The 20,520-nt window shown below is 43.3% G+C and overlaps 1 protein-coding gene across 1 annotated transcript in view; it reads left to right on the forward strand.

Annotated features, from left to right (window-relative positions):
• Nucleotides 1–20,520, forward strand: part of LOC140191295 (uncharacterized) — a 93,790-nt gene that overhangs the window by 69,253 nt on the left and 4,017 nt on the right. The window contains exons 19-25 of the mRNA XM_072248570.1: nt 7,313–7,500; nt 10,073–10,243; nt 12,119–12,313; nt 13,719–13,954; nt 15,450–15,516; nt 17,132–17,223; nt 20,156–20,324. Of these exons, the coding sequence (XP_072104671.1) occupies nt 7,313–7,500; nt 10,073–10,243; nt 12,119–12,313; nt 13,719–13,954; nt 15,450–15,516; nt 17,132–17,223; nt 20,156–20,324 (1,118 nt within the window). The remainder of the gene's footprint in view (nt 1–7,312; nt 7,501–10,072; nt 10,244–12,118; nt 12,314–13,718; nt 13,955–15,449; nt 15,517–17,131; nt 17,224–20,155; nt 20,325–20,520) is intronic.

Raw genomic sequence — 20,520 nt, forward strand, 5'->3', positions numbered from 1 at the left:
GAAAGGCCTACTCCTGCACCTATTTGCTATGTTTCTATCATGTTATTTTTTTTCTCTCTGATCGATTCCATAATTTGTTCTTCTCTGCGGGTGTGGTTTCTGCAGACACACTAACTTATTTTATTAAACCTTAAATTAAAGCCTTATTATGGATGTTAATAAAATTAATATAATCTCTTGGAACTTGAATGGCTTGAACCAACCTGTTAAGGGTAGAAAGATCTTTAAGAAATTAAAAACACTTCAAGCTGATATTATTTTTGTGCAAGAGACCCATATCCGTAGGGAGGATGAAAACCGTTTTTTTAAATTTTGGAGGGGCTCTCAGTTTCACTCTTCACCAGTAACTAAAATTAGAAGGGTGTCTATTTTTATTAATTTTAAAACCCCTGTTGTACATCTTAATACTGTCACTGATTCAATTGGAAGATACATAATTGTTACTGGTTTGTTATGTGGTCAAAAGATGGCTTTGGTGTGTGTGTATGCACCTAATGTAGATAGCCCTGAATTTTCAAACTGGATTTATTAAGAATAGATACTCATATTTTAATATTCAGAGATTATTGAATATTATTCATTCCTCTGCCTCTAAAGAAATTGAATGTGTTGTCTCCCTTGATGCAGAGAAAGCCTTTGATAGGGTAGAGTGGTCCCATTTATTCGAAGTTTTAGAAAGATTTAAATTTGGTCCAGTTTTTATTTCCTGGGTTAAGCTGATCTATCAAGCTCCTATGGCAGCAGTTATAACTAACAATCAAAAATCTCCATATTTTAGGCTAAACAAAGATGCCCAGCAGGGTTGTCCTCTTAGTCCCCTGTTACTCAATCTGGCTTTAGAACCTCTTGCTATTGTCCTTTGGGACTCCAACAATGTTCAAGGTATTAAGAGAGGAGATGAGGTGCATAAGACTTCATTGTACGCAGAATGACTTATTAGTTTATATTTCAGATCTTAAGAAATCTATTCCATCTATGTTATATATATTTTCTGAATTTAGTAGTGTTTCTGGATATAAATTAAATTTGCACAAAAGTGAGTTATTTCCTATTAATAACTACTTAGATCAATACCATCAAATTCCTTTTAGCATTGCTAAAAATAACTTCACTTGTCTTGGTAATAAAATTACCAAAAATTTTAAGGACCTATATAAATATAACTTTCTTCTATTAATTGAATACATGCAACAAATACTTTCTGAATGGTCTCCTATGACATTATCTTTAATTGGTCGAATTAATGCTATTAAAATGATAGTGCTATCGAAGTTCTTATATGTATTTCAACCAATACCTTCCTTTGTTCCTCAATGATTTTTTGATAGAATAGACTCTAAAATTTTATCTTATATTTGGAGCAATAAAAATCCAAGATTGAGTAAACCTCTATGGCAGAAATTAAAAAACCATGGTGCGTTCCTTGAAGTTGATGCATAATGTGAAATCACATAAAGTGAATAATTATTTAAATGGAGAAAATAGGGATGCGTTCTAGAGGGCTTCCTAAATATGTTTTATCTGTAATTTATTCACATTTTTATACCAATAGGACACAAAAGCAGTACTACAAGTAAACATTTATATTATATTTAATCAATTTAAGGTAATATTCAATGTAATAAATCACAGAAAGTTAACATCCTCTGGTGTACAGTACTCACCAACAGTGGCAGGTGTGTTCGCTCCGGGAGATGAGTGATTGTTGTGGTGTTGGGCAGCTTTACACGGATAAGGTGGATGGTTGTGGTCGTCAGGATAATATCAAGCACAGCAAGGGGTGAAGGAAGACTCATAGAACTGCCTGCGGCAGCAGATTGCAGCGATTTGCATAAAATGGTGAGGGTTGTTTGGTTGGCAGCATTTTGTTTTAAATTTGCTTGTAGGGAAGAAGAGTTGACGGCAGGGAAGAAGAGTTGACGGCAGGGAACGACTGAAACGCTGAGTCCATTCTAAACTGTGTCCATGTCCATCGCCATTTGTGTCAAGTGCTCCAACTTCCACCATTCCCTCACCTTTGGTAGACTCCCGGGATTTTCAAAATCGTCTGTTGCTTGCAGTATCTGCAAAATAATTCGCTGTAAAAAAATTGCGTACGCCTTGAATGTGGATTACAGCTTGGTCGAGTGGTTGAATCAGCGATGTCGTGTTAGACGGCAGGAAACGCACTGTTGTGTTAGGATGAATGCTGTCCAAATGTTCAGGATGGACTGGCGCATTGTCAAGCAACAAAAGAACTTTAAAGGGAAGATTCTGTTCCCGACAGTAGCGTCCCAGAGCTGTGTTACCTTCAGCTGATGCCGCGCTGTTTATAATTAACAACTTTTTTTCAAGTGTTAAAGCCGTTCTCTGCCGCTCGGCTGACGGCCCAAGACATGACATCGGACGCTTAGGAGGCATAGTTAATTATTTCAAGCGCAAAATCACGGCACCGAAGGTAAAACCAACAAAAGTTTAAGATCGCGCATCCACACCTTGCCAAAACCAGTGCGACAGCGGCGGGAGAGAGACGCGCGTGCGTCACTTGTGTTGGCGGGAAAGCGGTGCTTCTCGTCCCAACGGTGAGACCGTGAATCGCACGTGCGTGACTTGTGTTGGCGGGAAAGCGGCGCTTCTCGTCCCAACGGTGAGACCGTGAAGCGCACGTGCATGACTTGTGTTGGCGGGAAAGCGGTGCTTCTCGTCCCAACGGTGAGACCGTGAATCGCACGTGCGTGACTTGTGTTGGCGGGAAAGCGGTGCTTCTCGTCTCAACGGTGAGACTGTCAGGTGTGCGCACGTGACTTGTATTGGCGGGAAAGCGGTGCTCCTCGCATAACTGAGTTTTGGAAGCATTTAACGAGGTGTTGGTAGAAATAGGTTCCTCGCATAACTGTGAATCCGCATAGTCTGCAGACGTATATAACGAGGATAGGGTGTATTTCGCTTTGGATTCATTATTCAGACATACATGATTGTCCTTTAAGGGTAGATTTGGAGAAAAACTCAGTGAAGGGGTATTCTTTGGCCTCTTTACTGGGAGCTCCTCTTCCTTTTTTGCTTTCTAAGATTGGTAGTCGAGACCTCAATCCCATTATTAAACATACATTAAGAATTTGGTTTCAGTTTTGTAGATTTTTTGAGTTTAATAACTTTGTTCTTGCTGGTAAAATCCATCTTAATTATTTTTTTAAACCATCAATTTCCAATCAGATCATTTTAATTTGGAAAACCAAAGGAATAATAACTTTTTTGGATTTGTTTATGGGGGATTGTTTAATGTCTTTCACTCGGTTAGTGGACAAATATGATTTATCTAATGCACACTCTTTTAGATATTTACAAATTAGGAATTTTTTACGTAGTTTACTTTCAAATTTTCCCTCTGTTTATCCACCCAATATGATAGATACTCTTTTTCAGGTTAAACCATTTCAAAAAGGACTGATAGCTATAATTTATAAATGGTTATTGAATTTGCAAAAGGTATCTAATGATAAAATTAAAGGTGTGTGGGAACTGGAATTTCGAGAGTCACTTTCAGATGGGATAAAATTTTTCATTTGGTAAATACCTCATCTATTTCTGCCCGTCATTCCTTGATACAGTTCAAGGTAGTATATCGGGCACATATGGCAAAGGATAGATTAGCCCTATTTTTCCCAATATTAATCCTATTTGTGACAGATGTAATATTGAGGTGGCTACTTTAACTCATATGTTTTGGTCTTGTATCAAGATAAATAATTTTTGGAAAGATGTCTTTAAAACTTTATCAAAAGTTTTGAATTTGGACCTACAACTGAAAGTATTCACAGCAATGTTTGGCATCATTCCACCGGAAGCAGGATATGTTCCCGTTTCCGCTCAACAGATAATAGCTTTTACAACTTTATTGGCTAGGAGAGCCATTTTGCTTAAATGGAAGGTCTCTAATCCACCTAATGTTTTTTTTATTGGCTTTCCTCCATTATGCCTTGTCTAAGTTTAGAGAAAATAAGAAGTCGGACATTTGATACATCCTTTAAATTTGAAGAAACCTGGCAACCTTCCATTCAATATTTTCATATGGTTTGATTTATTGCTCTCCCAGTTACTTCCTTGAAACTTTGGATTTGTTCAGAAAGTTTTTGTTTTTTCTTGCTGTACTCTCAGTATGGGCTGCCCAGTCCCCTTTTTTTCTCTTTTTTTAAACTATTTTTTGTTTTTGTTTATATAGAATAGTGTTTTTTTTTGTATATATAAAATTATAAAAGTTTCTTTATCTTTTTTCTCTTTGTATAAAATGATAAGAGGAGAATTAAGTATTTTAGTTTTTATTAAATACTATTAGATTAATACTATGTATAAGCTTGATAATGTTTATTTTACTTTTTATATGTATTGGTATCATCATAGATATCTGAGATAATCCTCCTGTTGTTTGTATATATGTACTTTTTAAAAAAATTAATAAATAGATTGATTAACAAAGAAAGAAATAAACATGCCAATTGAAGTTAGAGATGGAATCAAATGCACAACAGCTCTGACAAGATTTACAAGCCATTACTTTCTCCAAAGAGAAACCTAACATCATGAATGGCTGTGATGCTTCACTCCCAGATGAGCTCGGTGCCATTTATGCGAACGTTGAAAGAAAGAATAGACCTGTGCTTGTGTGAATCCCTGCAGCATCTGGTGACCCTGTAATCTCTGTCTCAGAGGACCACATCAGACAGCTTTCAAGAAGCGTCAGGTCCTGATGGTGTACCTGGTAGGGAAATGAAAACCTGTGCCAACCAACTGGTGGGATTGTTCAAGAACATCTTCAATCTCTCACTGCCATAGTCAGAATTTCCCACCTGCTTCAAACGGGTGAGAATCATACCAGTGCCCAGGAAGGGCGGGGTGAGCTGCCTCAATGACTACCACCCAGTTGTACTCACATCTACCGTGATGAAGTGTGTTGAGAGTTTGCTCGTGGCCAGAATCAACTCCTGCCTAAACAAGGACCTGGACCTGTTGTGAGGGTGCCATGGTTGCATAGCAGTTGGCATAGACAGCTTGGGCATCAGAGTTCAGAGTTCAATTCCAGTGTCCTTTGGAAGCAAGGTTGTACATTCCTTCCTGTGTGGGCATGCCTTTCTGCTGGGTGTTCCGATTTCCTCCCACCATTCAAAGTCAGTCCAGTTAGAAGTTTATCGTCCCGAGATTAGACTACGGTTAAATCAGTGGGTTGCTGGGTGGCAAGGCTCAAAGGGCCAGAAGGGCCTGTTAAACGCTGCAGCTCTATATAAAATAGAATAAACTTTGCCTATTGCTACAATAGGATGCAACTCACTGGCTCTCCACTCGGCCTTGGATCAGCTGGATAATAGCAACACTTATGTCAGGCTGCTGTTTATTGATTCCAGCTCAGAGTTCAACACAATCATACCCTCAATTCTGATCAACAAACTCCAAAACCTGGGCTTCTGTACCTCTCTATGCAACTGGATCCTTGTCTTCATCATCCAGAGACCACAGTCATTGCAGATCAGAAATAACCTCCTCCTTGCTGATAATCAATACTGGGGCACTTCAAGGATGTGTGCTTACCCACTGCTCTACTCTCTCTACACCCATGACTATGTGGCTAGGCACAGCTCAAATTCCATCCATAAATTTGCTGACATCACGACTATTGTTGACAGAATTTCAGGTGGTGATGAAGAGGTGTACAGGAGTGAGATAGATCAGCTGGTTGAGAGGTGTCACAACAACAACCCTACACTCAACATCAGTAAGACCAAGGAGCTGATTGTGGATTTCAGGAAGGGGAAATCGAGGAAACACACATCCTCATCGAGGGGTCTGCACTTGAAAGGGTAAACAGTTTCAAGTTCCTGGGTGTCAACATTTTTGAAGGTCTGTCCTGGAACCATATTGATTTAATTACAAAGAAGGCACAACAGCGGCTATTTGTCATTCAGAGTTTGAGGAGAATTGGTATGTCAGAAAAGACGAATTTTACAGTTGTACTGTAGAGCACATTCTAACTGGCTGCAACATTATCTGGTATGGAGTCGCCGCTGTACAGGATCAGAAAAGGCTGGAGAAAGTTGTAAACTCAGCCAGCTCCATTATGGGCTCCAGCTTCCCAAACATCAATGACACCTTCAAAAGACAATGGCTCAAAATGGCATTAAGGACCCCCATCTTCCAAGACATGCTCTCTTCTCATTGCTGCCATCAATGAAGGAGAAACAGGTGCCTGAAGACACACTCTCAGCCTTCCTCTCCGCCATCAGATTACTGAATGGACAATGAAACCATGAACAGTGCCTCACTCTGTTTTATTTTATGATTTCCTTTTGCACTACTTATTTAATTTTCTTTATATATGATTTATTGTAATTTAAAGGATTATTATGAGTATTATTATTATTATGCATTGCAATGTTGTAATGGCCTAAAATAACAAATTTCACAGCATATGCCAGTGATATTAAGGTTTTGAAGGTTTCAAAGGTTTCATAGGTACATTTAATATCAGACAAATGTATACAATATACATCCTGAAATTCTTTTTCTTCGCAAACATTCAGGAAAGCAGAGCAGTGCCCCAAAGGATGAATGACAGTTAAATGTTAGAACCCCAAAGCCCCCCCAGCTCCTCCCTCCCACATGTAAGCAGCAGCAAAACAATGATCTCTCCCTCTCCCACCAACAAAAAAGAATCGGTGCACCCCAGCAAGCAATATCGAGTGTGTAGCAAATAATCAATAAAGACACAGACTTGCAGTACCCCGAAGACTACTCCTTCACCCCGTAATTCGACATACCCCAGGCTTTCTCTCTCCCTAATAAAGGGAAAAGAGGTGTCTCTGTGTTAAACCTAATTCTGATTCTGGTTAGGAAGGCATCAACGTTTACGGGGAGAAGGAAGAAGAATGAGGTTGAGAGGGATAATAAATCAGCCATTATGGAATGGTGGAGCAAACTCAATGGGCTGAATGGCCTAATTCTGCACCTTTGTCTTATGGTCTTATCTCCTTTCCCAGAAAGGCACCATTTTCTGTGGATCTCCAGATTTTGAACTATCCACAAGACACAGGTCAGGAATGTGATGAAATCCCAATGACCTGGTAGCTTAACCAACACAAATTAACTTAACACCATCCACGATAAAGCAGCCCACATGATGATCTCCTTGTCCATCCCCATTGAGAGCTGATTTTGATACTCAAAGACTTACAAAGCACTACTGCAATGGGCGTGTTTTGTGTTGACCTGCCTTTATATCCAGTTGCTGGAGTGTTTCAGTGATGTTTCTCCACATTCACCAAAGGCTGATCTATTATCTCCACAGAGTTTCAGGCCATTTCCTTAATTGTATTCAAAGACTTGGAATCCCTGCTGAGCCAAGAGATTAAAGGCGGACATCCAACTCAGAACAATGTCTCATTAAACTCCAAGGTGGTAGCTGTCACCATCAGCAACAAAGCCATCAGCTCTAATCTGAAAGAAAAGTTCAATTTGACTCTGCAATTCAACCAGGTTTGTGGATGCAATCTGTGATGTTCCCCAATTGAAAATGAACTCCCTGCTAAAATGCAAAATGGGAGGTTGGACAGGTGCTAAGCCTGGGTTTAGGTATGACATTTCCATGGAAGCAACACACACAAAATGCTGGTGAACGCAGCAGGCCAGGCAGCATCTATAGGAAGAGGTACAGTTGATGTTTCGGGCTGAGACCCTTCGTCAGGACTAACTGAAGAAGAGATAGTAAGAGATTTGAAAGTGGGAGTGGGAGGTGGAGATCCTAAATGATTGGAGAAGACGGGGGGGGGGGGAAGTGATGGAACTAAGAGCTGGAAAGTTGATTGGCAAAAGGGATATGAGAGGATCATGGGACGGGAGGCCTAGGGAGAAAGAAAGGGGGAGGGGAGCATCAGATGAAGTTGGAGAGGAGGCAAGGAGTTATTGTGAGAGGGACAGAGGAAGAAAAAAGGGGGAAAAAAATAAAAATAATAAATAAATAAATAAGGGCTAGGGTAAGGAGGAGGGCATTAACGGAAGTTAGAGAAGTCAACTCTGCTCTCAATTGTATCTCTCCCATTTCACGCACATCTGGTCTCACTCCATCCTCCCGCCACCCCTCGAGGGATAGGGTTCCCCTTGTCCTCACCTACCACCCCATCAGCCTCCAGGTCCAACATATAATTCTCCGTTATTTCCGCCACCTCCAACGGGATCCCACCACCAAGCACATCTTTCCCTCCCCACCTCTTTCTGCTTTCCACAGGGATCGCTCCCTATGTGACTTCCTTGTCCATTCGTTCCCCCCATCCCTTCCCACCGATCTCCCTCCTGGCAGTTATCCTTGTAAGCAGAACAAGTGCTACACATGCCCTTACACTTCCTCCCTCACCACCATTCAGCGCCCCAGACAGTCCTTCCAGGTGAGGTGACACTTTACCTGTGAGTTGGCTGAGGTGATATACTGCGTCCGGTGCCCCCGATGTGGCCTTCTATACATTGGCGAGACCCGATGCAGACTGGGAGATCGTTTTGCTGAACACCTACACTCTGTCTGCCAGAGAAAGCAGGATCTCCCAGTTGTAACATATTTTAATTCCAAGGCCCATTCCCATTCTGACATGTCTATCCACGGCCTCCTCTACTGTCAAGATGAAGCCACAATCAGGTTGGAGGAACAACACCTTATATTCCGTCAGCGTAGCCTCCAACCTGATGGCATGAACATTGACTTCTCTAACTCCATTAATGCCCCTGCTCCCTTCCTTACCCTATCCTCTATCTATCTATCTATCTATCTATCTATTTATTTATTTATTATTTTTTTTATTTTTCCCTTTTTTTCTCTCTTTTTTCTCTCTTTGTCTCTCTCATTATAACTCCTTGCCTGCTCTCCATCTTCCTCTGTGCTCCCCTCCCCCTTTCTTTCTCCCTAGGCCTCCCGTCCCATGATCCTCTCCCTTCTCCAGCCTTGTATCCCTTGTCAATCAACTGTCCAGCTCTTGGCTCCATCCTTCCCCCTCCTGTCTTCTCCTATCATTTTGGATCTCCCCCTCCCCTTCCCACTTTCAAATCTTTTACTATGTCCTCTTTCAGTTAGTCCCGATGAAGGGTCTCAGCCCGAAACTTCGACTATGCTTCTTCCTATAGATGCTGTTCCACCAGCATTTTGTCTGTGTTGCTTGAACTTCCAGCATCTGCAGATTTCCTCGTGTTTAGATTTCTATGGAAACTGGGTTTGGGCCATTGCAGGTCAGCTTATGATGGCCTTTCCAGTCCCCATTACTCAGGGACAGTACAGTGGGGCCTGATAGAGGAGGTGGAGATCCCTCATCTGAGAGAGATGGGGGAATTGTTTAGAGACTGGTGGTGAGACACAGAGGAGGAGAAGCCCCTTGCTGTCATTTCTCAGGTCATTGAGTAACTGGTTACAAAGTACAACCACCATTTCACTGAAAGGAAAATACCCATTACTGCATTACTGTAATTAGCCATTCAGCCATCGAGTTTGCACAGTAGCAGAGTGGTTGACATAACGCTTTACAGTGCCAGCAATAAGACCTGCCAGTGTCTGTGAGGAGTTTGTACTTCCTCTTCGTGACCACAAGGGTCTCATCAAACACTGTGTTGGTCTTTGATGCATATGATACATTTCACTGTAGGTTTCAAAGGTTTGATGTTAATGTGGCAAATAAAAGTAATCTTTTCTAATTTTATTACCTGCACTTGAAAAGTTTGATGAGATATTCTGGGAGTTCCATTTTCCATTTACATTGTCTCCCCCTCTGCAAGTTAATGTCTTGGGACAATGTAGATGGAGCTTCGCTCTGTTTCCATCCAGTGTCTCCTGTCCTGGGGCTGTTTGATGGAACAGTGTCATGGGATTGGTTAGAATGATATTCCATCTTTTGTGTTAAGTGCAATGTGACTTGTTTCCTACTAACAGGAGATAATTCTGTTTGCTGTGTCTATGGGATTACGGCGTACCTAACAATTTCTGCCTTTGTACTACCTTGGGACGTGAATATTTAACTTGTTATGAGAATGTTTTCAATAATTGTTGAAATAATTTCTCCTTATCTGGAAACAGGAAAAGGAAGTCGGTAAAGAGCCAGAATGTGTCTATTGGAGTAATACCAAAGAGAAAAGTGTCTGGTTATCTGATGGTTGTGAACGGATTCATTCCAATCAGACCCATGTAACCTGCCAGTGTAACCATCTGACAAGCTTTGCTATTTTAATGGCTCCAGTTAAGATTGAGGTAAGAAATCATTCAATAGAAAAATCTGTAGTCAGATAAAAAGGGGTGAATGAAGAGAGCCAGATTGAAAGAGACACAAACACAGAAACAGACCCTTCAGCCCACATTCTCCATGCTGACCATTAAGGGTCATCTACATTAAAATTTGTTCTGTAGCTTTCTATATATTGGTGATACAAATCCTCCTCTAGATGTCGCTGAAATGTGGTGATGCACCTGCCTGTGCCACCCCCTCAAGGCAGTGTGTCCCAGTGGGTGAAACAATCCTTCCACAAATCCCTTCAAAATCCATACCCCTTCCTCTCAACCTCAGCCGTCTGCATTTCGACACTTCTGCTATGGTGTAAATTTTCCCAGTATCTATTCGTTCTGTGCTCCGTCAGCATCCTCTGCTCCAAGAAAAACAAAAGAATGATGCCATGCAAGTCAAAAGGATGGTTCAGAAGGCATATGGTGTGTTGGCCTTAATTAGTTGGATGAGTTGGGGGGGAGGTTGAGTTCAAGAACCACAAAGGAATATTCCAACTCGATATAACTGTGGGTTAGATCGCTCTCAGAGTATTGTGTTCAGTTCTGTTTGCCTCACTACAGGAATGATGTGGAAGATTTAGAGAGGCTTCAGAGGGGATTTACGATTGGAAAGCATGTCTTATGAGGATGGGTTGGGTGAGCTACGGCTTTGTGAATCACCTCTTCACCCTCTCCACTGATATTTTTCATGACAACTTTCCATACTGTAGAGGGAGACAGGATAACCACCAAATGTTGGCAGGAGGCTTGTAAGACGGGGAGTCCCTCTGTCACCATTTCGCAGGAAATTATGTAGCCACAGTTACAGAGAACAAGTACAACAAATCACTCAGCTGCACTTTAGCTTCAGGAATACATTGACTTTACACACTGTTCCTCCACACACCAGGTCCTCACCATTCACTCTGTAAGACCTACCCTTATTACAGATACTCGAGGGACCACAGACACTGGACTGAGGAGCAATGAACAATCTGCTGGAGGAACTTAACGGGTCGAGCGGCGTCTGTAGGGGGAAAGGAAGGTCCGGACCCTGTATCAGGACTGAGGTGACATTCTGGTTCTGTTTCAGGATTTCAAGCCAAAACACCGCCAGTTCCTTTCCTCCCACAGACACGGCTCGACCCGCTGAGTTCCTCCAACAGATCAATTATTGCTCCGACCTTTATTAGTCTTGCCAAGGTTATGGTACGGTATTAGTTATGGGTCGAAGTGCTTGGCAGAGATGGTATTTGGTGCTCGGTGTCGGAGAGGTGGTCGGAGGCTCGGAGTTTTCGGACGGACTCGGAGTCGGACTGTGGTCGGATGCTTCTGGGATGCTGCATCGGCAAGTTGGCGGCGCTGGAGGTTTACCGTCTGCGTGAGATGATGGGACTTTCGAGAGACTTTGAGACTTTACCATGCCATGGCCTGTTCTTATCAAATTACAGTATTGCTTTGCACTGTTGTAACTATATGTTATAATTCTGTGGTTTTTGTTAGTTTTTAAGTCAGTTTGTCATGTGTTTTTGTGATATCATTCTGGAAAAACATTGTATCATTTCTTAATGCATGCATTACTAAATGACAATAAAAGAGGTCTGCGTGTCCTCATAATCTAATCTAATCTAATCTAATGCTGTCCCTGGAGACTCCATCACAGTAACTCTGTATCATGCTGCCCCTGGAGACTCCATCACAGTAACTCTGTCCCTGGAGACTCTATCACAGTAACTCTGTCTAATGCTGTCCCTGGAGACTCTATCACAGTAACTCTGTCCCTGGAGACTCTATCACAGTAACTCTGTCCTTGGAGACTCTATCACAGTCGATTCCTGAACGTGGTTCCCCACTTTGTGCTTGCAGACTGACGACAGGCACTTGGAGGTGATCACCTACATCGGCCTCATCATCTCCCTTTTCTGCCTCGCTGCCTCCATCGCTGTATTTGTCAACTGCAAATCCATCCAGAATGCTAACACCAATCTTCACAAGCACCTGAGTATCACCCTCTTCCTGGCACAGTTCATCTTTCTGATTGGAATGCGGATTAAACAGCTGGTAAGAAAACCAAATTACCAAAACCAAACTCTAATTCTCATAGAGTTTCTGAATGTGCAGTTGGTCAAATTCTGCAGCAAAGCCAGACTTAATGTGGGTGTAGTGGGATCTCAGCCCCTGCTCTCCCACCACTCTCCTCTGGTGTCCTCTCCTTCCATTGGCTCATCGTGACCAGCGTGCCATCCCTTTAATCAGATCCTCATTGCAATGGTAGCCAAAACCTCCGAGCATTGGAGACCCACCCCTTTCCTACGGTCCTGTTACTACGGAACGTTGCCCTTTCCTTCCCTCTAACCTCCTGCCCAATGACCTCACGGGACACTCCAAACCTCCTCATTCACATTCACCCTGGGGTGCAGTGGATTAGCCCTGTCGCTGAGTTTCCCGGTTACTGGAGAATGAGTGACGTCAGCACACTTTGCAGATCGGAGCTGCAACAAAATATTTTGTAAAAAGTACCAAAGTTATTCTAAGTTTATGGACTCACAAGAGTTTGTAAACACTGGAAATCTGGAGCAAATCACAAAGGAGCTGGAGGAACAGAGGAGGTCAGGCAATGTGAAACGTCTAATGTCTGTGTCCCTTCATAGATACCTACTGACCCTTGGAGTTCCTCCATCTCCTTTGTGTATTATTCTAATTTTATCACGAAATTACTACTCATTAATAAATCTTTGGTGTTTATCACCACCGTGTTCTTTCTGATTGCAGATTATCTCTTCCCTTGTGTACGTGTGTTTGTGTACTGATTTATGTCAGAGTCTCTGTGTTTGTATCGCTGAGTTACACACACAAAACGCTGGAGAAACTCAGTGGGTCAGGCAGCATCCATGGAGGGGAATAAACAGTTGAGATTTCAGGCTGAGACCCTTCATCAGGATTGGAAAGGAAGGTGGCAGAAGTCAGAATCAGAGGGAGAGGAGAGTGGAAGGATTACAAGCTGACAAGTGAGAGGTGAGATGAGGTGAGGGGGAAGGAGTGTGGGTGGTGGGGGTGTGTTTAAATACAGCAGCTGGGAGGTGAGAGGTGAAGAAGTTAAAGGACTGAAGAGAAAGGATCTGATCGGATGGGAACATGGAGCAGGGGAGAAAGGGAAGGATGGGAACCAGGGGGAAGTGATGGGCAGGTGAGGAGAAGAGAAAAGGTAAGAGGGGAGCTGGAAAAAGTTGTGTTTCTCTCTGTGTTCCAGTTCCAATGTCAGTCTGTTTCTGACTGTGTTATTTTCTCTGTGTCCATGTGAATGTCTTTAGCTGTGTTTTTCTCTCTCTGTTTCTTTCCACTTGTGTGTAACCGTCTATGTGTCTCTGACCCGTTTCTGCATGTTCCTGCCTGCATCCCTGTCTCTGACTGCCCTCTGCTTTTGCCCCTAGCTGCCCACTATCCACTGTGTTGCCTCTTTCTTTAGGTTGTGTGCACCCTGATTGCCGGGTGTCTGCATTACCTCTTCCTTGTCGTCTTCGTCTGGATGTTCCTTGACAGTTTGCAGCTCTTCATCATGTCCAGAAAATTGACAGTCACCAATTTCACTCGCACACATATCATCAAACGAAGATACCTGTTCGTTTCTGCTTATGCTGTTCCTGCTGTGATAGTCATTATCTCAGCGGCAATATACCCCCGAGGCTATGGAACAGAAACCATGTGAGTATTAAATGATAAGGAAATGTGATAGAGTGATACAACTGACTGTGACGCAGAAAGAGGCCACTTGGTCCATCAGGTCCATGCTAGCTTCCTGCGGACTTAGCCCATCAGTTCCATTGCCCCTGTCCTTATCTCCCTCTACCCCTGCATCTTATCCTCCCACACATGGCCATCAACTTCCCTTTGATGCTTCTCCACCCACCCACAGCAAGGGGTAATTTACTGTCAATAACACACCGTTGAGATGTGGGATCAAGCCGGAGCTCTAAGGGAAATCCTGACACAGTGATGGAGACAACATGCAAACTTCACTTGGACAACAACCAAGATCAGGATTGACCCGCGTCCCTGGAGGCAGCGGCGCAATTGGCTGCACCACTGCCCTAACGCAGGACGTGATCTGAGTCCTGTACCAGCTCTGAGAGCAAAGCATAAAATTCACCCGATATCCTTCATCTGAAACCTTGATAATATTGTATTAAATATTCTCCAGGTGGAGACTGCATGGAGAGGTGTGGGAAGCTGTGTTGAAACTTGTAAAAAGGAAAAGACTTGCGAGGATTATTGTGGGTATTGTCTGAGTTGCTCTCGGGGACTGGAAAGGGTTTGAATTCACCCACTGACAGATCCTGTCCCAACTGATCTCAGCTGCTGTACCACTGAGATTGGCCAAGGGCCAGAGGAGAATCCTCAGAAGGCATAGGGGCAACAGAAGTCTACCAATTAACCATGACTGGAACCCATTTCCCTAGTCGTGGTCCACAGCTCTTTACACCCTGATCCAACACCCACTTCAGCAGCCTGTTGAACTGTGATCAAAGGGGAGAGTTCGCAGTGACCTGATATCCTACTGATCTCTATCCAGGGACCTGCAGAATTGAGTCTGACTGAGATCCCAGCATCACAGAACATTGCAGAGCTAGTCGGCTAATTCCCTCATCTTCTTCTGGGATTGACCACAATGAGAGAGGCAAACAAGGCTTCTGTTGAAGCACCAGTTGCCTGATGCTGTGAGACTTGTCCACTATCAACCCCAGTCTCTACATGTGGGGCAGGGAGGGAGACGGCATGGTGCCCCTCCCCGTCCTTCTCAATTCTCTCCTGTGCTAGGTGGCTCTGCCCTCCCAGTTTAATGACAAATGCCCAACTCTGTGGACAGAGATTGAGTTCCAGTGCAGAGCTGAGGAGGAGTCACATTGTCACTGGTGCTGTCATTGGAGGAGATATCGGAGCCAAGTCCAGTCTGTAGTTTTGGACGGACAGAACTTATCCCAACAAACATAAAAAAGGAGAGCACGTGCCGTTTTCCCCCACATTCAGGCCAACATCCCTTAACCAATGGCATTGATTGGTCATCAGCGCACTGTTATTGTTTGGGATCTTGCCATGCAGAGATTGGCTGCCGCTTTCCTGCACTGTAGATCTGCTGACGTTCTCAATGTATTTCACAAACTGACTGCCACTCAGTCACAAAACTCTTCCATCCTCACAGCTGTTGGCTGAAGCACGAGTTGGGGTTTAACTGGAGTTTCCAGGGCCCGGTCTGTTTCGTGATTCTGGTAAGCTTCCTGTTTCTCTCTGCACTGTAGCCGTTCCAGACCAGGGTTCTCCAAAAGCTCAGTGGAGGAGGATCACAGTCAGGGGTGGTGCCTCTGTTGAGGGACTGTGTCCAGTGTAACAACCCCTCATGAATCACTCATGGACTGTGAGAAGCATCGGTGTTCTCTCAATGTTAATGTGTCTGACACTCAGTGTGGTCAGCACATTTGATAACTGAAGAAATATCAGAGAACCTGCCCCTCAGGTGTGTGTATCAATCACACCTCTGACCTAGAGGCTGGCCTTTGACCTCTGATCTGTTGCTTTCACTTCAAACCTTGTGTCACTGCCCCCATCAACCCGAACCGTGTGCTATCTTGAACCCCAACCACTGAGTAACACAAAGGATGCACTCAGCCTGCACATCCTGGGTAGTTTCCTCCATCATTCCCCCCAACTCCCCAGACCCTCTCTGAGTCGTGTGTGCACTGGGCCCAGTGATAACGGAATCTTTATGGTTGCTTTCATCCCTTTGAGACATTGGCACATTTACAGATTAGATACCACTTTACACCAAGTGTTGGGACAGTTCGTAAAATGCTTCACACTTTGGAGTTAATGAAAGATTTTGATCTAAAAGTTTGTTGCTGTTGGTAAGTATGGTATTTCTTTCTACCATCTTCATCGTCCTGTTATTTATCAGTGAGTTGTGAGCCTAGGTTTGGGTTTGGTTGTGTTTGTCTGCATAATTAAAAGGAGCAGCAAGGAGGAATAGGCAGGTTGAGGGGCACCGGGTCTTTGATTCAGGGCAGGATGGAGGAAAGAAGCAGAGAAACTGGGGGCCTGCTTCCCAATCTTCTGGCCTGGAATTCCCAGCTGACAGATCCCACTGACTCAGCATAGTGGTGACTGGTGAACAACTCCCAGTTAATTCTTCTCCTGGGTTTCCTAGGATCCGGATTATATGGAAAACCTCATCCTGTGGGTTACAACTGGAATAATGTTGGTTTGCCAAAATATTGAGTGAAGAGTCTGAGGGGGAGACATGGGCGACAAGCAGAAAATAGAAAACAATTGCTGATGTTAAAAATTGAAATAACACACAGATAATGCTGGAGGAACTCAGCTGACAGCAGCACCTGGGGAAAAAAGTACAGTCGACGTTTCTGGTTGAGACTCTTCAGGGGCATTTAGTGTGTGTTGTTTGGCTTTCCAGCATCTGCACATTTTCTCTTGTTTGTGATTTAATTACTGTACAGCTAAGTCTCTTCCAGGGATATCTACCCTGAAGAAGTTTAAATCTCCCCAGAAACTGCTGAAGGGCCTAGGCCCGAAATATTAACTGTACTTTTTTTGCATCGATGCTGCATTTCGTGGAGACAAGCAGAGTTTTAGATAAAGAAAGAGAGATCATTGAGGAGTAAGTGTGAGTGTCAGTGAGTGAGAATGGAAAGTAGGAGGGGTGAATTGAGTGTGGGATTTGGGGGATCCGTTCTGCCTTGCTCATGAATATCAGTCTTTCTCTCACTCTCTCGTTTTCCTTCCATCATTCTCTCACACACTGTCTTTCTCTCGCATACTCTTTCTTTCTTGCAATCTCTCTTTCTCTCGCACTCTCTCTTTCTCTCTCTCCAGGTCAATACAGTCCTTTTATTTGCGACTCTCTACTTACTGAGACACCATTTGAACTCGCGCAACAAGGAGGTGTCGAAGCTGAAGGAAACCAAGTAAGTGACTTGATGGATGTATATAAGATGATATGAGGCATGAAGTGGACAGCCAGCATCTTTCTCCCAGAGCAACAATGGCGAATACGAGATGGCATAGTTTTAAGGTGATTGGAGGAGAAGTATTGGGTGGGAGGGTGGTGATTCTCAGAGGTAAGTTGTTCACACAGGGAGTGGAGGGAGTGTGGAGCACACTACCAGGGGTGGTGGGAGAGGCAGGTACATTAGGGACATTTGAAAGACTCTTAGATAGGCACATAGATAAAAGTGTGGGAGGGAAGGGTTAGCTTAATCTTGGAGTAAGTTAAAAGTTTAGCACAACATCATGGACTGTGGGGTCTGTACTGTGCCGTGTTCTCTGTTCTATGTTCCACTATGTGTCCATCACCAGCCCAGCCTCTCAGGACCCTGACATGGGGCAGACTCCTGGCAAGGAAGCTGCTGTTGTCCATGACCTGGCAAAACACAGAGACACTCCTACTGAGAGCCAACAGCACATGACCCATGTGGCTAGGTCCCAAATGTCTCAGTCATCCTTGATGTTACAAAGTAAACATATGCACTTTCATCCTCTTTAGATAATTAGAGGGAGGGGTCACCGTGATCTCCTTGCACATACCTCACCTTTCAGAATCAGAATCAGGTTTGTTATCACTGAAAAACTTCATTATCACTGACATACTGATGGTCACTTTATTAGGCATATCTGTTAGATACACCAACATCTTCTGCTGCTGTAGCCCATCCACTTCAAGGTTTGATGTGTTGTGTGTTCTGAACACCACTGTTGTAATGCATGGTTACTTGAGTTACTGTTACCTTCCTTACAGCTTGAACCAGTTAGACCATTCTACTCTGACCTCTGTCATTAACAAGGTGTTTTAGCCCACAGAACTGCCATTCACTGGATTAAAAAATTGCACCATTCTCTGTAAATTCTAGATACTGTTGAGCATAAAAATCCTAGGATAGCAGCAGATTCTGAGATACTCAAGCCACCCCATCTGGCACCAACTGCTAATCCACAGTCAAAGTAACTTAGTTCATTTTCTTCCCCATTCTCATTAACAACTGAACCTCTTGAACATGTCTGCATGTTTTTATATATTGAATTGTTGCTACATGATTGGCTAATTAGGTATTTGCATTAATGAACAGGTTTACAGCAGTGTCTAATAAAGTGACCACTGAGAGTATATCATGATATTTGTTGTTTTGTAACAGAAAATCAACTCTATCTTTTATATTAGTATATTGTTTTACAATTGATCCCTGATGAATAAGTGGGTTGAGAGTTAGCAGGTTCCCAGGAAGGGTCTCTGTCCATGGTGCTGATCTCTGCCAATGCAACTTTGGAAGTGGGGTGCTCGTCAGCCAGAGTTCAGATCATATTCGCTGGCGATGCCTTTGGGAAATGCATCCATGCTGTGTGAGATCAGTGTCAGGACTGACACAGTTGCTGCCACTTACCCTCAAACCCAATGACCAGGAACGTGCACACAGACAATGTAAAGTTGATAGTATTACTAAAAGGTGGGACACATCATTAAGGTCTCATCCATAAGGCACTTCAATAATCTGAGCATAACAAGCAGAGCCAACACTGTATCATGAAGGGAAACTCATGTTTCCTATCACCAATCTAATTATAAATAAGGTAGAGAAGGAGGAGCCATTGGGTTTTCAGAAGGATTTGGACTTTTCTTCCTGACAAAAGTACTCCTTCTGGAGACAGATATGCACAGACAGATGAGGTGATTCTTAGCAGCCCTGAAGGCTTCTTGCCACTCAACCTCAGGATCCATTCTTGTTTATGGGGCCAGAGGGTGTGTGTGAGCATCAGAACCAAATCCATCAGCCACCCTAAACATTAGTGAAGCATATCTAGCCCTATTTCCCCAAACTCTATTAGCATGGAGCCCTATCAGTCAGTCGATTAAATCCTGTCTACTGACACTGAGGTTTGATCACAGGCCAAAGACAATAACCTGTTGGCCTGTCATCAGTGTCCGACACACCAGGGATTCCAAACCCAACTCTTGGCCTCTGGGTTCTTTATGAAAGGAAGAGGTCAATTTACTCAACATTAACATGACCAGATGACGCTACATTGTTGTGTTGCTGTTTGTGCACAAATTGACTGGTGTGCACTGCAGAGAAGGTTTACCAGGCTGAGTTGCTGTTCGGGAGACATTTAAGCAGAATGGATCTTCACTCATTATAGTTTAGAAGGGTGAGAAGGGCCCACTTTGCAAAATAGAAGATTATGAAGGGGATAGAGAAGGTGTGAGAGGATGGTGTTCATTACTTAGAATAATGAACAGATTTCAGATAGGGGGTGACACATTACAAGATGGAATCAGGAGAGACTACTTTACTTGAAAGATAATGAATCTCTACTCCAGAGTGATGCAGATGTGCAGTTATTGAATATTTTAAAGACAGAAATTGACAAATGTTTGAGCTATGGGAGAGTCATGGATTTGTGGAGAACAGGAGAGCATTGTGGAAGCCAGGATTAGACCAACCATGACCCTAACAAATCACAGGTCAGGTTCAAGAGGCCAATTCCTGCTCCCATTTTGTGTCTTATGTAACACCACATCCCGAATTAGCAATATATTACTGCTCCTCTGCCATGACAGGGTCTAACTCCTGGGACTCATTTTCCCACCATTTCATGGAAGCACCTGCACCATAAGGAAAGCATCATTTCTAGGCAGTGGCACACCATCGCCTTCTCAAGGGCAGTTTTGATGCAATAAGCAATATCCTTTCCAGTGATGCCTGGATCCCAGCAATGTATCCAATAAACACAAGAATATGCTGTTGGCTGCTGAGAAAACTCTGACAGTATGAAAGATCCCACATGAAAGGAATTTCATCATTCCTGTGTTTTTCATTCACCTAGTCTTTTTTTTCATTTCTACAGATCCCTAACAATTAAGGCTGCAGCACGGATGTTTGTTTTGGGATCCACATGGATCTTCGGAATATTTCGAATTGATAAGAGCACCACAGTGTTCTCCGACTTATTCACGGTCATCAACAGTCTCCAGGGTCTGTTCGTTTTCCTTATTTACTGCGTTTTCAATCGCCAGGTAAGAATCTCTTCCCTACAGACACATACTGTGAATGGTTGGGCACTCGGGGTGTAAAGGAACAGAGGAACCTAGGGCTATGAGTTTGAAAGCAGTGTCAGAGATGGACAGGGTGGTGAGAAAGGCATTTGGCACACTGGCCTTCATTAGTCAAGGGAATGACCATTGGAGATTGGACATTATTTTGTAGTTTCAT

This window comes from Mobula birostris, chromosome 32, assembly GCF_030028105.1.
Source record: "Mobula birostris isolate sMobBir1 chromosome 32, sMobBir1.hap1, whole genome shotgun sequence".
NCBI classification, from domain to species: domain Eukaryota; kingdom Metazoa; phylum Chordata; class Chondrichthyes; order Myliobatiformes; family Myliobatidae; genus Mobula; species Mobula birostris.